This window comes from Alligator sinensis, unplaced genomic scaffold (genome assembly GCF_000455745.1).
Source record: "Alligator sinensis unplaced genomic scaffold, ASM45574v1 scaffold145_2, whole genome shotgun sequence".
NCBI lineage: Eukaryota > Metazoa > Chordata > Crocodylia > Alligatoridae > Alligator > Alligator sinensis.
In genome coordinates, this window is record NW_005841954.1 from 3,227,467 (window position 1) to 3,247,536 (window position 20,070).

At 42.9% G+C, this 20,070-nt stretch overlaps 1 protein-coding gene across 7 annotated transcripts in view; it reads right to left on the reverse strand.

The window, feature by feature from the left end:
• Positions 1–20,070, reverse strand: part of ASCC3 (activating signal cointegrator 1 complex subunit 3) — a 567,052-nt gene that overhangs the window by 538,220 nt on the left and 8,762 nt on the right. For all 7 annotated transcript variants that reach the window (XR_003093256.1, XM_006020463.3, XM_025200058.1 and 4 more), the window contains exon 2: positions 2,632–2,782. Coding sequence is in view for 6 of the 7 variants with exons in the window: in XM_006020463.3 (XP_006020525.1) it covers positions 2,632–2,721 (90 nt within the window). In the remaining variant the exon portion in view is untranslated. The remainder of the gene's footprint in view (positions 1–2,631; positions 2,783–20,070) is intronic.

Below are 20,070 nucleotides of genomic sequence, written 5' to 3' on the forward strand. Positions count from 1 at the left end.
CCTCGGAGCCTTAACAACTCCAAGGCACATAACCTCTAGCCTCTCCCCGTCGCTGATCGCAGTCCAGACATATCCCTATCCTAAGGACCCAATTGTCGAACCCACGGAGTCTTAACAGCTCTGGGGGACCTGGGAACCGAGTAACCCATGGAGATACAGCTGCTCCGTGAGAACGAATTATTGAACCCGTGGAGCCTAAACCACTCCGGGGTCAAGGAACCGAGTCTATTAGAGTCCTCCACCGAGAACTCAAGCGGAGCTGTGCCTGGAAAGCTGACCAGCCTACACCGCGACCACCTTGGGCGTAAGTAAATAATCTTTTCAATCAACCATTACGCCTCTGTGACTGATTCTAGCTCGAGCATACCATACCGCGTCGTGGTTTTCTCCAACCCCGCGTGCCCGGGCTGCTGGCCACAGCCTGTGTGCACAAAGACGGGCCCGGCTCGCCCCCGGCTCGCACATGGCGACCCAGATGAGATCGGGAGAGAACTCGCACATGGCGACCCAGGTGGGATCGGGAGAGGGCCCGCACATTATGCTCTGTATAAACAAAAGGAAACTTCCTGTGCTCACCCAAACCTTTAAGTAGCAAAATCTACAGATCCTTTGAAAACAGTAATAACTGTTTAATCTCCTCCTTTGTAGAACCCACCAGTTAGTTAACTATTAATCAAGCTTAACTGAATTAACTTTAAGGTAACTACATTTGTTGTAAAGTTAATGTTGGCCTTCTGGTAAGTTTTTCAAGATCAGATAGTCCCATCTCATCATAGAAGGTGCTTTTTGAGCTTCATATTATGTCATCAAATGGCAAAAACTCAAACTCTAGTGTAACATAGTGTCATTATCCACACTCTGAGCTGGTGCTGCTTTGCCCTAGCATTCTTTTCCTGCCGCTACAATTCAGAAAAAAACCCCAAAAAAACCCGCACATCTCATGAGACTAATTTACCCCTAAAAGCCTAAAAGTGTTTCAGGTGCCCACTCTACAATTCACAACTTGCTTATAGATCGCAATAAACAAACTGGCTGCTATCATCTTCTTCAAGTATTTTTAATGGTTACAGTAGTTTTGGATAGTAAATGTTGATATTTTTCAACAACAGTCCCCCAAAACTGCTGTTCCAATTCCTAAGTTTGCCAGTCGGTTTCTTGAAAGAGGGGCATGTATCATGCATTTACTGTATTTACCTGAATCCCAGATGACTTTGAATTTAATACACAATTATTGGATTCTATATATGAAAAAGTATATTTTTTTAAAATTTCCCATGTATAGAATCTAATTAGCAGATGGCCCTCTTAAATTCATCCCCCCACTGTTATGGCTGGTAAGGCAACAGTGGGGGGGTGAGGAGCCAGACCTCCACCCCTTGTCCTGTGCCCTTGTAACTGCTGCTTGTCCTCACCATGTACCCCCAACCCACCCACCAGTCCCTTCACAAAATAAAATTATTCTTCCACAATCAAGTCTCTTAAGTTGTGATCATTTTTATTATGTATAGAAATGCACTGTGTCTTTCACAGGGACGAAGTCCAATCATGCTTTAAAATGCCTCATATTTGGAGAGAGGGGGTTCGAACCTCAAGTCCTGTCTAACCCAACAGTCACTTTACACCAAGCTTGTTCAACATGCGGCCCACCAAGCCATCTTATTTGGCCTGCGGCGGCAGCAGTGCTGCTGCCATGGAGTGCAGAGTGACAGCAGCGGAGCGCGGAGCTATGGTGGCGACGGCGGAGCGCAGGGCAGCGGCGGCAGTGGGGCAGCAGCGAGGTGGTCAGGGCCGGCCCGCGGGCCCCAGCCGGCAGCGAAGGGAGGGGAGTTACTTACACCCACGGGGCCCGGCTCATCAGTGAGCCAGGTCCTGCTGCAGCTGCCCCAAGGGTTGCACAGAGTGGGGCTGCCCCACCCGCGCCTGATTGGACGAGTTGGGGACAGGCTCTGCCCCTTGCCCCGTCACATGGCAGGGGGAGCTGCAGCATGGCCCACACCCTGCCCGCATGCGTGCTGGATGGAGGCACGGGGTAAGCTCCCGTGCGGAGCTGGGGGTGCCTTGGGGCCGGGCCAGGGTGGACAGAGGCACGGGGTAAGTTCCTGTGTGGAGAAGACCCATTTCATTGTCACTTCCTGCAACTTCATTGGTGTCAAAGGTCATGTGACATCACTTCCTGATGTGATGTCACTTCCTGTGAGGTCTTTGAATATGGCTCACCAGCCCACTGGGTGATAAAAAGTTCATGACACCCCTGCTTTACACCAAACTAGAGCCCCTAACAATCTATGAATCTATTTTTTGGACCATGACAAATCTCACTTTCCTAAAAGTATATGAAGTATAGAGCCATGAGGAGATAGCCAACCTGTCAAGATGTCTATTATGAGTTTAAGGCCCTTGCACAGATCTTCTAAAGCATATTCCAAATTCAACCTTGAGAAAAAAAATGTGACAAGCACAAGTGGTATAAGGAATTATTTTCATAAAACTACCTGTATTCTGGGTCTTGCTGTTAGCAAAATGGGAGTTTACAGAAGGAAGGAAAACAGAACTGAAAGAAACAGAACTAAGAGCTTCTTTAAAATGTGAGTGCACAATAATTTTCTTTTCATATTTAAAAAATATTTTTACCGTTAAGTCAGCCAATTCTTCACTATAATTATCATGTTTAGTGACATTTGAAAAGGAGCGCAGAGCTTCTGTAAGACGAGGTAAGGCCATCTATTACTCATTCAGTGATCCATAGGATGAGAAATTAATTCCTACTCCAACTTGCAGGCACCTAAAAGAGAGAGAGAGCAAATAGAATAAATGAAGCTTTGCTGACTGACATATTTTAGAAACAAATTAATATAAGACTACCCTCACACAGGTAGATATAGATATTCCTTATTTTTTAGCAGATAGAACTATAGTCACATTTTAGGTAAGCAAGTATTTTAAATTCAAAAGAAAGCAAGCAAAGATCATAAATGGACAACAGATAAAGTAATAAAAATAATCTTATAACAACATTATTAGACATGGCTTTATCCTGCTATCACCTACATAAACCAACATTTACAGTAAAGAGCATGAGGTTCAATTATTCATTTAGCACTGTCAAAAGAAGTATTATGATAAAAAAATTATACAATACAACTGTTATCATTTGGAGATAAAGTACAAGTGATTATAATCTATTTGAGGATTAATTTTAAAGTGGGATGCATTAATGGCTTTCATTTCATTCAAGTATGCCCAGAAATGAAAGAAAGACCTTCTCTTTTGGCAGTCACTTAAGGATTTTTAAACAACCAATCAAGGGAATGTACAAATTAGTCCTTTTTCAGTAAAAAAGGATAAAAAAATTCATATGCCAAATGCTCACAATAGAAAAAAGGAAAACAAGATGTTACTACATGACTAGAAAGACAATGCTCCAGGCTGTGTTCAGTTTGCAAACATGAATGCATACTTGCATTTCTTCTGAAGGCTCACTCGCTCTGTAAGATTATCATTTGTTGCAGCGAGTGCATTCATATTTCTAATGCAAAACATGGATTCATCTTGCACATTTATATTCCCAATGTTATACTCTTTTCACTCTAAATCTTTTGAAAAACTCAAATGGAGTGCCCTCAAACTGTTTAGGTTGGAAGATGGCAAGGCACTGTTCATTAAATGCTCAAGGCAGTAACTCGCAGCCACAATTGCTGGCAACAACAAATGCATACTGGTTTAGATTTGCTTTTCATAACTTTACTAAAGATACCACTCATCTAATAATCTACACACAATACTTCAAAGGACACTTCAAGAGCTCTTGGCCTTTCAAAAGTGAAAAGGAAAATTTTAAATACGTGATAGGTGTCTTGAAAGAAAGATATTACTCCTCTTGGCTAGGGACAGAAGTTACACATAAACCGGTTTAAGTGATCAGAAACTGGTTTAAACTTGTAACAGAACAGAAATTCAAGTGCACATAAGGGGGTAAGGTAACTGCTGACAGGGTCTGCTTCCCCTTCCCTCTCTAGGCACACCCTGACTGGGGACCATGCAGGCCAGGGTGGGGATTTAAACTCCTCCCCAATCATACTCAGCAGCCTGCCAGGACCTTGCCACACCTCCTCCCCCTCAGCTCAGCTTTCCTGCCACTGCCAAAGGGAAGGGAGGGCTCACTCTAGCACCTTCCAGCTTCTAGTCTGAGCCACTGCAGGCATGTGGCTGCATTTCCTGAATCAAAAATGAATATCTACTAATTTGCTTCTTCGTTCAGTCTACACTGATGACACCAAGACGTAGGGTGAGGTGGGCACAATGGAGAGGAGGGATAGAATCCAGCTAGATCTAGACAGGTTACAGAGGTGGGTGGATGAGAATAGGATGGGATTCAACGTGGACAAGTGCAGGGTATTGCATCTAGGGAGAAGGAATCAGCAACACACCTATAGGCTAGGGAACACTGTTCTTGTCAACATGGTGGCAGAAAGGGATCTTGGAATCATTGCTGACTCCAGGATGAACATGAGCCACCAATGTGAGGAAGTGGTTAGTAAGGCTAACCGCACCTTGTTGTGCATCTACAGATGCATCACAAGCAGGTCCAGGGAGGTGATCCTTCTCCTCTATGTGGCATTGGTCAGGCCACAGTTGGAATACTGCATCCAGTTCTGGGCGCCGCACTTCAGGAGGGATGTGGCTAGCATTGAGAGGGGCCAGAGGAGGGACACTTGCATGGTCAAGGGCAGCGGGGCAGGCCCTATGAAAAAAGGCTAAAGGGCCTGAACCTATTCAGCCTCCACAAGAGAAGGTTGAAAGGGGATCTGGTGGCCGTTTACAAACTCACCAGGGAGGACCAGTGGGAATTGGGGGAAGCTCTGTTCCCCCAGGCACTACCTGGGTTTACTAGGAATAATGGCCACAAATTGTTAGAGAAAAGGTTCAGGCTGGACATCAGGAGACATTACTTTACAGTCAGGGCTGCCAGGCTCTGGAATGGGCTCCCAAGTGAGGTGGTACTCTCTCCTACCTTGGGGATCTTCAAGAGGAGGCTGGACAGATATTTGGCTGGGGTGATATGACCCTGGCACCCATTCCTGCCCGGGGCAGGGGGTCAGACCTGATGATCTGTTTAGGTCCCTTCCGACCCTAAGGACTATGATACTATGATGATACACAGGTTAAACTAATCTGCAAAGATTGAATTAATTAAGGCTCAGGCTTTTTGAATGCCTCTACTTAGCCCTTTAGTTTCAGTTTTATCCAAGTCACTTTAACATGATTGTGTGTTAAAGCTATATTTGTATTTTTTGCCATCAATTCTATATCTTAGTTTAACAATAAATCTGATGTACTGTTCAGAACTTAGACAAATAGGGCATAGATGAACAGCAAGTACCAGAAAGTTGTGCATAGTATCTCTAGTTGCTCAGTCAACTAGCTTGTACCTTTTAGTTAAAATAAACCAAAGCAAAGGATGCCTGGATTTTCACGATTAATCCTAAATAATCAGTGAACCTTTTAACTAATTTTACGTGGGTTATTTGTATGAGCAATAAAGGACAAGGCACTGGAAATTAAGAAAAAGTACTTTTCTCTTCTAGAGACTAACTGAAACTCTAGCGCAGACCACTAGGAACTAAATGAGAGTGTCATCTGTTAGCTCTTAAGTAGCTTACATAAAACAGGTTGGTCTCTCTAGTATAGCCTCTAGAGGCTGGATATTCTTGTCACTAAGGGTGACGGACAAATGACCATTGTAGTCATTTTAAAAGGGGAGCAGCAGCTGCTCTTGTAACAAAAACATCTTCATCAACTTGTAGTGATGCAAGTCAGTTAAATCACCCTAACTTTGACCCTGGATGAAGCAAGGTTAAAGTTGGAGAAGTTTTGCTTCACTTGTACTGCTACAGAATCATAAAGATGTAACTAAGTGAACTGGTGTCATTTGATGCAACTGTTACTTCTGTCACTGAGTGTGGCACATAAGCCCCAGGTACTCAGTAAAGGTAGACCCAGAATGAAGGCAGGGAGCAAAGTGCTTGGAGCAGGGACAGAATAGGGCTGAGAGAGAAGATGCCAGGTGTCGCTGCCAAGAGCCAGGTTAACCCTGCCCTGGTTCTGCAGCTGCCACTGAATTTAGGGCTTTGGTTCTTCACTCGACATATTTTTATACAGCAGCTGAGGGACCAGGAAAAGGTTAACTTGGTTCTTGGTGGTGACACCTCTTGCAGCAGCATCCTGCCTCCACTCCATGCAGCAGCAAGCTCAATCTCCTCTACCTCCCCAGGATGCAAACTCTGTCAGGCATGCCCCTGGTGAGTTGGGGCCAGAGCAGCATTAAGGCAGAGAAAGGATGGGGGTAACTTAACTTGTGGCGCACCTGCCAAAAAGGTGGGCCATCACTGCCCTATAGGTATCATGTCAAAACAAGATACAAGAGAAAGAAAATGCTTTCTAGCATTTTCATCAATAATACAAAACTAGATGTATTTATCTCAACAGAGAATATTGCTAATATGCTGTTAAAGTGCACTTTGTCCTCAACATGCATCAATAAATTGCCATATCCTTTTTGCTCCATTCAGAAAAAACAGCATTATGGAGCTTCGTAATAAGCTATTTCCTCACTTTTACATATGCCATGATGAGCAGTGAAGCAGTTACAGTTGATCCTATACTGTCATTTAATACCATTCTCTAGGCTTAGTAACTTCTCCAATTGCCCGCATTAAAAATCCTTTAGCTCAGCTTCCAGGAGCAATTTAACCAAGGACCAAGGATAAGCTACCTGAGCAAAATAAGAATGTTTTACACCTCCAAGTATTATCATTTGCATAAGTTAGCATACATTAAAATGCGTATATCAGTTCACACCTCAAAGTTATTGTTCGAGGCATTCTGAAAATTCAGATTGATTTTTTACATTGGTTACAGTATCCTGACGCATTTCATGTTTTACTTCAAGCCCTCAATACTTCTATATGTTAAATTAAAGCTGAATTTCTGATGACAAGATACATTCGGCTCTTATTCTTTCTTCCCTCTTCTAGAGTTGCACCGATAGAGATTTTTAAGGCTGGTACTGACATCTGATTTTCAGGGATGCATATTAGCCGATACTGATACGATTTCCGATACAGCATGGAGAGCTGCCTCCAGCTGGCAAGTCTGTTGTGGTGAAAGGGGAGGGGGAGCAAAGAGGCATGGGGGGCAGATCAATTGGGCTATGGAGGGGGCTGCACCCACCCCAAGTTTTGCCATAGCTCCCTCCCAGCGCCACTGCTACGGTGCACCCAGCACAGCCCCAGCTCTTCCCGGTGTGTGGGGGCAGATGAGGACTGAGCCAGGATATTGGTACCAGCCCCAAAAATCTCTATCGATGCACCCCTAGAAGAGGGGAGCGAAGAATAAGAGACAAATGTATCTGTTGTCACCAGCCTGCAGCTGTAGCCCACCTGCCTTGTGCAGGTCCAAGGGGCACATTCCTCCCCCTCCTCTCCTGTGTCCTCCCAGGACACACGCTGCCTCTGCAGGAGCTGTTCCCCACAAGAAGCCACAGCTATGTCCCATGCCCCTCCTCCCCCGGTTGGGCAGCGCCTGCCCCCTTCCTCACCGTGGAGGGGGTTGATCTGCCCCCCCCATGCCCCTTCCCTCCCCTTCCACCACAACAGACTTACCAGCCAAAGGCAGCTCTTCACACTGCCAGGCTCTGCTCTTCACTGCCTTAGTGCTGTGCTGGGGCTGCACGCATGCACGGGCATTTATTAGCCAAACTATCGGCCACATGGGGCCAATTTCCAATACAGCCAATTTTCTTTATATCAGTACTGATGCAATATTGGACCAATGTGTCAGTGCACCTCTACCCTCTTCTGTTCTCCCCATCCCCACCCCCTCAAGTAGACTTTCCCCTATTAAGGGGATTGATAAACATTACCCTAGATCAGGGTTCTCAACCTTTTTAGACTCAAGACATCCTTCTGTAATTTTTCTGAATTTAGTAGCACACCATTAAAAAAATCAAATGAAGTTTCTCGTGCTTTCTGAATATGGAAAATATATAAAGTTGGAACATTGCTATAGCTGTGATAGTCAAGGAAATGTTCATGAGGCAGGATTTTTTTGTCACACCTCTTATTGGACTAACCGTATAGTTGGGAGAGCTGTTGCATGAGCTTTGGGACATTAAATGCACTTTCTCAGATCTAAGAGAGAGGCAGATGCAGGCTGAACTAAATAGCAGAAAAGACTATGTAACTACAAACAGCCCCTTCGGAAGGATGTGAACTACAAGCAAGACTTCAAGGTTGTCATTCTTATTCTACTTACTTGTATTGCTACAAGTAAAGAAACAACAGATTCAAGTTATTCTGCTTAAAAAAAAAAAATCAATCACTTGTCATGTTTGTCATTTTTAATTTGGCAAATATTTTTTTTAATCATTTCTAATACTTGAGGGACTGTGCCTCAAGCCACAGAACTGGAAGGCAGAAACTCCCAATTCGACACCTCAATTTGTTGTCTCTCCTTGGAAAAAGCCTGAACTAATCTCTTCTTCAGTTTCTATATCTGTGAAACAGAAGAAAAGAAGTGATATCCTCCTTTGTGATACTGTGAGAAGCCTACAAAATGCAAACGAGGTACCTTAAACTTATTTAAAAACCCCCAAAGCTTATTATATTTAAACACAATTGTATTTGATTTTACCTTTGAAACTTATTTTTACAGAGGAAGGGAAGCCATAAAATCAGATTATATTCTTAACTAAGACTTGTACCAGGCAGGAAACCTTTTAGGATTTATTGGCTCAAAGGTAAGCCTTAATGGTAAGCCTGGCCCATAATTTTAGTAGGCTTTTATCATTAAAAGAAAAATAAAAAATATGTAACAAACCTTAAAACTGCTACCCACATACCAAAATTCAGGTTGATTTTACTGCAGGTGGAAGAAATGTTCTTCTTTTATCCCAGGAGGTTATTTATCTTTCCTTCAACTACTGCCTTTTCTATCATTTTTCTAAACCAATTACAGGCCTGCTTTTTCTCCCCCATCCCATCCCACTGGCATAGTTAAAAAATCTATTAACAAAATGGATTTCTGATTCTTGTACTACATAGCACAAAACACAAACCTTTTGGATCAGTGTAGCCGACCGACACAGGACATGAACAGATTTTACATTTCTAACAAGAAATATATCCTTTAATGCCACAAGAGCATTTTCTTCAAGTGGTCTGTGGCAGTTAAAAAAGCAGCAATTCCACCATAAACTTTTAGCTGTTTTGAACAGCAACTTCGCTATGAAGTGATGTGGTCTAGCACCATGTATAATGCCCGTAAAATTAAATTGGCACCGTAGGGGTACCTAGGACTCCCAGTATCCCAAAATTCCTTGTGTACCCTCCCCCTCTCCCAAGAAAGAGTGAGGGAAAGGAGCTACCAAAGCTGCCCCCTACCCCTCAGGAACCCTGGGATCATCCTGCAGAGGCCATGGCAGCTCTTCTTGCTGCCGCAGCATCTACAGGAAAACCTCAGTGGCACTGCACATTGCATTTGACAGCCCCAGTTGACCTGCAACCAGGACTACAAGCACAGCTAGCTGCAGCTGCCTACACAGCCCCAGTTCACCTACATGATGGTAAGGGCAGGGAGCATTTCCTCCCCTTCCCATGTGGTATCAGGTGGAGGCAGCCTGTCTATCATGGGGGCAGGGGGAGCAAAGGAAGAGCAGACAAGTTCATGTTTGAGGCAACTTTGTTGCCCCCCAGCCAAATTTCCTGGAAATTGTTAGTGCTGCAACTACATGCCTGTCCACATCCAGAGTGCAAACAGAAATGCATGTTTAAATTTCAGGTTTAAAATTTTAGGTAAATTTAGATAAATGCATCTCTCTCTATTCACAAATTATGGAGTGTTAAGAAATTCTGAATATGACAATGTTAAGACTGCAACACAAACAGATATAAGCAAGGAACTTGAGAGGTGCTGTTGAGACTGCTTTAAGGCATGGTTCCATTCTATTGGGCTACATATTGCAATATCTGATATTTGAAACACTGAAGTCATTTCAAAACTAAAATAAATAGACTAAACAAGGTAAGTAAAAAACAAAACAAGGAATATGGTACAGATCAAGGTTCTTTATATGTTTATATGGCTTATGATTATAAGTCTAAATATATTTTCATATATATTTAACATATTTATGAACGTTCTAAGATTGCTATATTTATTATACATAATTGATTAACATAAATTAATAGTAATTGATAATATTAATTAACATTACATTAATGCTTCTAAATTCTGGTTTACTACTACTAATAGAAGAAAGTAATGTCTACAGTAAAAATAACTTTAAAATAAAAATACCTTTAAAACAGTAAAGGATTGTGGAATTAAATGGAGAATTTATCAGACTTAAATTTCTTTCATATCATGCTATTGTGTTCAAGTTTTACATCTCAACTTGAGTTAATTATTTAACTTGTTCCATGACTTATTTTACAAATCTTTAAGAAGCTTTTAAATTAAAGATTGACCCATTTATTGTACACTGTATACAAACAAAATAATATTCATATTCAGAATAAAGATCTTAAAATTAAAGAATTGCCATTTACCAAACAGCATTTGGATCAAACAACTGATCTTGCATTTTATTGGTCAATAATATGTATGTATTTAAAAATACAAAGAAAAATCAAAATTAACTTAGAAAGAGTCACCAACAGAAGCCGTATTTAAAAAGTTATAGCATTTAATCTAATATCACAGAAGGCAAGTTCCAAACATTAAATACATTAGCTCATTTTAATCTTTAAATTAAACACAAAAAGCACTGAGATCAACATTTGTCAAGAGTCTGTAAAGCAGGATTTTAAAAGATTGAGGCTGTGTAATAGCTATAGAAGCAAGATAAAAAACCATACCCTAGAGTTTTAAGCTCTATTTCTCTGCATTTTGAGGCCAGAGACCAGATACTGTAGTAGGCTAATCTGTGTTGTACTCAAGTGAAAGAGAGACTAGAGTCCAATTATCACAATGGACAGAGGTGTAGCAAGCTCCTTTGGCACAGTGGGGAAGAGAAACAGGTTGGGGGAAGGCGGAATATGTCCTGTAGAGTGGGGAGAGAGAAGGAACAGTGCCCCAGCTCTCCACACACTGGCAGCAGATGCTACTGCTGTGGGCTTGCAGCTGTTGCAAGCTGGAGGACAGGCTCACTGCACATGAGATATAGCTGGCCCATGACATGGGCTCTCATTGCAGGCCCATGACAGTGTCTACTCTTAGTTCCCCCACTCATTGCCCTTCTTCTCAATACCCCCTCCCTCCATATACTACTGGGTACCCAGCTTCTATGGGCCTGCCATGGCAAACACTCCCAGGGGAGCACCATTCTGGAGGATATATCATAGCATCTGATGAAGTAGGGTGTTGCCTACCTAAGCTTATACCTGTCTAAATGAGTTAGTAATTAAAGTGTCACCCTGCCCTGCCTCCTGCCAGGCATCAAGACAGTGATTGTTATATTTAACAGTGTTAACTGCATTATGCTTTGAGGTCATTATGCATAACTGACACCTATTTGGAGATTAACTTGCCTTCTTCCTTCAATAAAATTAACTTAACCTGAATAGGTAATCATCTTGCCAGGCCAAGAAGAGTACATACTAGTTACATCATACTAAAATAGTCATACATATAGTACTAAATGTCTCTGCATGTCACAATTTTAGCATTATCCTCAATGTTAATTAACTGTAATGTAGTCCATTTAAGTGCATAGCCTAGAACAGGGGTGGGCAAAATGTGGCCTGAGGGCTGGATGCGGCCTGCCAAGCCATTTTATCCGGCCCGGGCGGCCCCTAAAAAATTTAGAAAACTAATATTAATCTGCCCTGGGCTGCCTGTCATGTGGCCCTCGATGGCTTGCCGAAACTCAGTAAGCAGCCCTCTGCCCAAAATAATTGCCCGCCCCAGGCCTAGAAACTGGAGCAGGGCGAAAGAGCATGGTGGCAGTGGCTGGCAGGGCGTGGCAGTGGGGGAAAGACAGGGGACTGGACACAGAACACAGGCCTTGTACTTATCCAGAGCATGCACTTATCCAATTTAATGCAACTGGGTGCATCTACACATGCATATTAATGCAAGGCAATAAACTCCAGTGCTCATCACACAGGAGTTTACTGTTCCCCAGTACTCATTTACACATGCACCCAAGACTGCAGTACATCGAGCTGCATCAGAGCAACCCCAACTGGCAGGGGATCCAGGGGTCAGCCTGCCAGCTCAGGGCTGCTTTCCCCAGCTCCATATGCTGCGGAAGTTCTGGCTAGAGCATGAGGGTGCTTCAGTGCAGGGCTAGCTGGCAGGCAGCTGAAGCATCCTTGTACCTCAGTCATCTGGGCAGCACCTACACATGCACTGCTGAGGAGTTTTTTTACTTCACAGTAGGATAGGATATTTACAAGTACTATCCTGCTGCGGAGAAAAATAGTTTACTCCAGCCTAATACGGGCATGCATGTAGATGCGCAACATTTACTGCACATCTAGTTAGTCTAGCACAGTAAACATCTGGTGTAGATGTGCCCATTTAGTTCTAAAGGCTGGCAGTACCATCGTATCAGCAGCCACAGAACTGACTAGCTCTCCCCATTTTTCAAGGTTTCTAATAGTTTCAGGGTTCTCTTAAAAATGAGGGAAGATATGAACAACAAAACTCACTAGCTCTTGTCATATTCAAACCCTCCCCTTAACTCTTTTTGGCTGTGTTACAAGGAGTACCATTAGTTACAAAAAGGCATGGATACAATTTCAATTACTATTAAATTAACAAGAATGCGGTTTAGAAACAACAATAGGGCTGAAAGATGCCATGGACTTAAATGGTTTACATATTTAACTGATGAACAGATAATGAGAATTTGTTACAATGCAAACAGGCAAATTAGTAATGGTATTACATTACATACTTGAGCAAATCATGCACTTATTCAGTATACAGCTAGGTGGAGTACATTACATATGTTGTAGATGTATTGCTTCCATTACCATATGGATACATCAGAACTTTTAGTGTATTTGTCCTCAATGCTCCAGTAAGGTAGAAATGGAAGCAAAACAACAGAAGTATCTTGCTTAAGGTCATGCAGAAATTCTGTGACAAAACACACCTTTCCGGAACATGTGCCAGTCCAGAACACAGGCCAGTCCAGAACATAGGCCAAAGCCCAACAAGTAGAGCTAAGACCCCCTTGATGAAGGGGACCACTAAGAGGATATAAATAATTGTTTGGGACAACAAAGGCTGCTTACAGATGTTTAAAAAAATAAATAAATGATTAAACAAACAACCCCCCAAAAATGGTGCTTGAACTCTGCGCGCCCCCACACTGAACCCAGCACATGCCCAGAAGAGGCATCACATTAGTCTGACCTGGCTCGCCCAATGTGTATATAGATCAGGCACTTTAGGAGGATTGAGGGTCATAGGTTCAAATGAAAGCACTAAGGGGGGAGGGGGGAAAGACACCATGAAGAGCACACCAGACACTGCCGAAGGCCTTCCAACGAATCTAAAGAGACAGTAGACACTGTCCAGTAAACCTCTACCTGCAGATATGACTAGACGAGGAACAGAAAAATGGCCCTGCAGCCCTCATGGGTCCTCCAAGTCAGGGACTCCTTCCTGGTTAGGTATATTGCCAACTTGGCTATGGCCTGGAGGAGGTTGACCAGGAGGTCCCAGGGCTTGGTGGGGCTGCAGATGGGGAGTGCATAAACAAAAAGATATGGAGAGGAGTGCAGCCAGAACCTTAGCAGGTCCTGGAGGAGATGGTGAATAGGCTGCAGCTTCAGGTAGGCATCTCTGCTCTGTTCACAGCAGGGGCCCCCCCATAAATTGTGCCAGATATATGCCCATGGCAGTGGCTCTGTGGAGGAGCCACCAGCTGAGCTCCTCAGTGGCTCACAGAATCAGGAGTATAAGCTCATCCACCAGGGACCCTCATCCTCACCAAGAGTATCCTGCCACTTGCTGTCCAGGCAGGAAACAAGGCGGGGATTATGGAGGGTGCAGACCACAAGCATGTACAGCTGGCAGCAATGAGCTGTTCAGAAGCAAACTGGTTTGGTATCCTGCTAAGATAGTGTAGTGGGTAGTGCCGTGGAGCCTGCCAAGGCAGGGTCCCCACAACAAGCTCCAGGGGCTGAGGGATACCAAGGGGTGAGGCCTGCCCTCACACAAGATCTGGTCCATGTAGATGAGGGCAGTATCTGGCAAGGCAGCCTTGACCTCCTGGAGTAAGCGACAAGGCGCATGCAGGGTTGGCAGCTCCATGTGCCAGGCCAAAGAGGGACCTGCCCACCCTTGCCTGGCATAGTCCGGAAGGTCCCTAACGTAAGTGATGTTGGCCAAGACCATCCCCTGGCACACCCTTGGAACACCAGCTGCTGTTCTTTCAGCAGGGACTTGACAAAGAGGACAGAACTCTGAGCAACCATGTCTGGAGGTCTAGAAGTGAAGACTTCAAGTTTCTTCAAGTCCTGCTTGGGGAGACCTCAGGAGACCTGGGCATGTCCTACGTAGCTCCATGCTGCATGGCTACTAGCACTGTTCAGGAGCCTCTGCAGGGCCTGCAGACGGAAGGTGTGGACCTGGATGTGAAGAAACACCAGGCCCTGCCTGCTATACAGGATACCTGGATTCAAGTCTGCATGTTCTAAACTAGTGCCCTAATCACAGACTCATTCTTCCACTCCATTCAAACAGATGGAATGGAACAATCGAATACTCTCACTCTAGATTTCAACAACAAACAGAAGGAGAGAAGATTCAGGTTGAGATTTAACTACCTATACTAAGTGGTTGTTGAGCTTGAGGGAACAGTAGTAACAAATTGTGGAAGAAATGTTTACCTCTCAGCTAAAAGTTTAGCTCAGCTGCTACATTGGTGCATATGTTGAAATGGTAGCAAGTCAGGTGGCTAGAAGGCAGTTTCACTTAATTCTTCTACCATCAACCAGTGACAAGATCAGTACAGAAAAAAACAAAAGACCATCAATCACCTGGGTAAACCCGATTTACAATAATGGAATTTTAAGGAAATTGGAGGCAAGTTTTATTTTCCTCCTAAGCCCTAGCCAAAAGGCAAAAAGGGCAAATGTTTATTCATTTCTACAATGCATGGCTCGTTTCAGAAATAAAGTTCTGTGTCAGAGCAACTTGGCTACCAAGAAGCATAGAGTGGCTTGTTACAGATAGCTTAGTTTAGGCAGAGCCACAGTCCAGATTTTTTACCATTTGGAAGTTGACATGTGGACCATGCTAGGGCAGCAACTGTGGCAAAAATGTCTCATGATCCCTTATTCTCACTATACAGGGCCTCACAGCTGAACTGTGAGCTGTTTCTTTTTTCTTCCTGCAGTAGATAAACAGTGTCATAATAAGAAACAGTCCGGACAAACGCTCGCTTTGTGATAAAGCTCAAGGATTCCTGTTGGAACACAAAGATTGGTTAATGCTTGCTTTGCACATAAATTTTGCAACCATCATACTTGTTCAGTGCCCTAGAGTTACACCAAGATACGAGGTTACTAAAAGATATTAATTTTGCCGGTTTCATTTTAGGACTACACATGTACTAAACTTTGCAGAAAACTGTAACCCATCACAGACTGCCACACTGGAATCTTGTTCATCTTAGCTATAAAAATGAAACTTCGGGTGGGGCTCGGGGTCGACTTTGCTTTGAGCATTGAGCTCCACTGTCAATCTGTTTGCGCAAACAATAAACTCAAGTTGGACCCAGCCTGAGTGTGTGACTCTCTCCTTGAGTTAAATTGGACAAGCCTCCAGGGGCACAAAACTAGCAATTTGTGCAACACAACCATGAGTAAAGCACGCTGAAATAAAGCATACTTTTGATGGTTATAAAAGAAGCTATTTCCTATTTGGAAATGCAGATACATAAAGAGAAATATACCACGCCTCCAAAAATGCATTCCTTGTAGAAGAATCAGATGAATCGTCTCCTTGCTGAACTGTTCTTTTAAGCAGATTGCTAAGGGCTGTTCCTATTTTTATCCCTAAGGTGTCTAAATGTGATTCTATTATACACTGCTTAAAACCCTAAAAGGCATTACAAAAAGTAATAAATTAATAATGCGCTTTCATTTTAGCCGTGATGCTAAGTCGCAATCAATATTGACTAAGACAACAACCTTTTCAACTAACGTTTTTTCAGGGATTTTATTGTGATGGGAGAAAAATCACACTTAGGTACCTTAGATTTGAAAAATAATGTGTGTCCAAGTATATAGGACATCTGCTTTAAATTCACAGATTCAAATATTTCCACGTGGAAACACAATTCATATCAACAGCAGTAGTGAAAATTAGAGGGGTGATGCAGACATATTTAGGAAGAAATGGAGACTTCTTACAGCCCCAAATGTAGAAACAGGAAGAAAGATGTAATAAGGATGTGCCATCATGCTATAAAAGATTTCTCAACTTACCAACAACAACAACAAAAAAACAAAATTAGAAAACAAGGAAGTTTCCTGCAAGTGTTACCAATATTAAATGTGAATATCCAGAAAATGTTAAAAGGGTGGTACATGCATAAATGTGGCTAGGCACATTTATTAAATTGGTTCTACATCAGAGTAAGGGTGTGTGTTAGTGTAGTCCAAGAAAGATTAATTAGGGGGAAAATTACTAATGTGTCAGATTCAATGGCTATGATAACTGTCCATGAGTATCTTTTGTGGAAAGTTTATAACTGAAGCCCATATCATTTCCTGTTAAAGCCTAATTGTTCTATTGAAATCAGTTTGAGGTGCCTCATTATGTAAAAAGGCGCAAAGAGACAAAGGGTGACAAAACACTGGTTTTAAAGAAACCAATGGAAGCAATTTTTACCAATGACTTTAATAGGGGTCATGATTTAACTTTAGGTATCCTTGTATCATTATGGTTTCTATAAATCACATAAACTAAGTGTTGTTTTATGCTAATTCTTTGTACAAAACGTGATTAAATCAGTTTTGGATAATACAAAAGAACCCTCACTTTAACTAAGATATTGGGGATATTCAGTAAAGGTTCATTGTTAGGATATCTGAGTCATAGGAGGCAAGTTAGCATTACAGGTAGATTGTAAGAACCAAGATAAAAGCTACTTGACACATGAACTTAGTGCACATTTAGGCTTACAATTATTTTGAAATATTGCTTTCTTGTATTTAGAACATGAAAGAAAGAAAAGTCCTAGAGGAGTACCACTCAAGGGAATAAGAGAGTTACTTGAGAGCAAGAAATTTCATTCTATCTTTAAACGCGGTCTTTAGCACAAGACAGGTATTTATTCAAGAACAAAAAGCAAGGCATACCAACAATTAGTGAAAAGGTAGAAACCTGTTGATAGCAATTTTTTTAGGTTACTTAGTTTTTTAAATATAGTACCATACAGAATTGGAATGGTCCAGCAGGCCACTGAGTCTAGTCCCCTGCCTTCACAAGCTACCATTTCTCCAAGAGTTGCAAAGTCTGTAACAATAAAAATACCCACTCTAGTGCCTCACACACACCTCACTGTTCCACAGCAAAACTGCAGGAGGAACTATGCAGAGGTTGGGAGGAGGATGGTAGTAGGCAAAATATGCCCAGATGTTGCTAGGAAAGCCATTAGGCCTCGTGGTACGGAGGAAGACAAAGCATGTCATCGGTCCTTGACAATCTGACCTAAGGGAATTCTTCCAGGCCCCAAATCTAATAATCAGTTTAAACCTCAGTCAGCCATCAAGCAAGTTTCACCAGCCTGAGGAACCTTCACCAATACATCCCAGCCAACACTCAAGGCTTCAGACTGGAGGGGAGGGACAAAGATATGGGAGTGTCAGAATTTTGGGGTTTATTTTATGCATCACCTAACAGTCTAACACTGTGTGGCAACCCAGAGTGCTGCAGCATCCTGGTTGAGAATCAATCCAAACTCACATAAGAAGTCTCTAGCATAAGGATGCGAGTTCAAGCTTAAACTAATACCCTAACAACTGCACCATTCTTCATAAGAACTGCAATTGTAAAGACATTTAGTTCTGTGGTTGCTCACTGCAATTAAGTCTGCAAACCCTTCCAAAAGTGATGTTGAATAAATAGAACTGAAAGTGTAAACTGTCTGGTGCTGGGCCTCCTGTTCCTTCTGTGCGGGCCAGGAGCGACCCAAGTCCTTTTCCGTGCTGCATGCGGGCTGCGGCCAGCAGCCCGGGCACGCCAGGTCGGAGAGGGAAGGCCGTCGAGCTGGAATTAGGCACAAACGCTTAGCGGTAGTTTAAAAGATTGTTTACTTACACCGAGATGGCAGTAGTGTAGGCTGGAAAACTTGCTTGAGTTGCGGTTACAGCCAGGAAACAAAACAAAACTCAAACCTGCAGGGCACGAGGGTACGTCGCAAGGGTTTTCGGCGACGGGAAGATGTAAAACACGAGGGTACGTCGCAATGGGTTTTCGGCGATGGGAAGATAAACCTGCAGGACTCGAACCCGGGTAGAAGAGCTCTGAAGTCGTCTGGCAAGGACTCACACGAAGTTTGCTAGGCTCCGCGGGTCCGGTTCTTTTGCGCGCGGGAAAGGATACGTCTGGACTGCGATCGACGACAGGGAGAGGCTAGAGGTTGATCAGACCTCTGTTGCCTGCTTGAAATGCACTGGGTCCGTAAGGATCCGCAGCGCTTAGAGATCTTCACACAGCGTGAAGTCTCCTCCTCCCGGTGTTCGTGGAGTCCTCCAACTTGGGCAGAAACCACTCAAACCTTTTATACGGCTAACAAGCCAATCACTAGCCGCCACGTGTGAATAATTTAGAACTGGCCAATAATGGGACTCGAATTAGCATACAAATGGCGGGAACTCTTTGCAACGAACATTTCTGTGCTGCAACAAAGAAATGCACCCTGCAAAGAAAGCTTCAAATTGGCGGGAAATTCTCCCTTGCACCGGGGTCCTCTTTTGCAGCAGAAAACTCCACTGTGCAACGAAGCTGTAATTTAGCGGGAACAATTTAGCAGTGCCGAAGCACACAAAAACAAAAATCACATCCTTTGGGGTATGACACCTTCCAAGTCTTTTGAAGACAGGAAACAGAAGTTTTCTGAGCTAGGCAGATCGTATTTTGGTACATTGAAACCAGTCACCAGATTCATAAGTGTACTCTCAAAGCACCGTGTAATGACTAAAACAAATGGGCAGGTCAGGAATTCTTTTCAAATCAACTCTTAATCCCAGGGCTATATAAAATATCGGGTTCTCAATAGCAAATAGCAGCTGTTTCTAAACCCATCAAGTTACCTGGTCTTCAGAATGTTTGTAGGCCTTCTGGTCTCCAGAAAACATTCTGATCGCTCAATCCATCCCAACAATGCCAAACAAACAATAAGGTAGCTGTATATTACCTAAGAACCTGAAACCCAGTTTCCCAAGGGCCTGACAGTAATTGTAGCTCATGATACATCAGCTGCTAAAATAATGTCAAAACTAAAATAAGAAAAGCAACAGGGAAAGGTTTTTGGGTTGTTTGTTTGTTTTTAAAGGCACCTCTTCCTAAAAGACACCTCATCAGACAATGTAATGACAAGTACTTTCAGGACCAGTAAATATTTAAAATACTGCTTAAGGACCAGATGAAGAAAGTGCATTTATTCAAAAAAAGGATACAAATACTTCATCTGATTTAATAAACTCTTAAGTACTGAAACTACTATTCTAAGCATTTCAACTAATTCACTCATCCTAGAGTATTTACTAAGAAGTTGGACAGAGCAAACTTTCCAAGACACTGTCACAGTTCAAGGAAAAGTTCCTTCTACTAAATACTCATCAAGATCCATGTGATTTTAAGCTTTCTTTTTTCGCTTGGTAGGTTCCAACACACTTTGACCTTCCCAGCACACTCTGAGGACAGGATTTCTGTCTCCCCCCTTGATGAAAATGTAACATTGTGGTTCAGCTGCCATAGCATCCCCTGTCCCCCCATGCAACTGCTAACACCCCAAGACACTGATACAGCTTAATCACACTC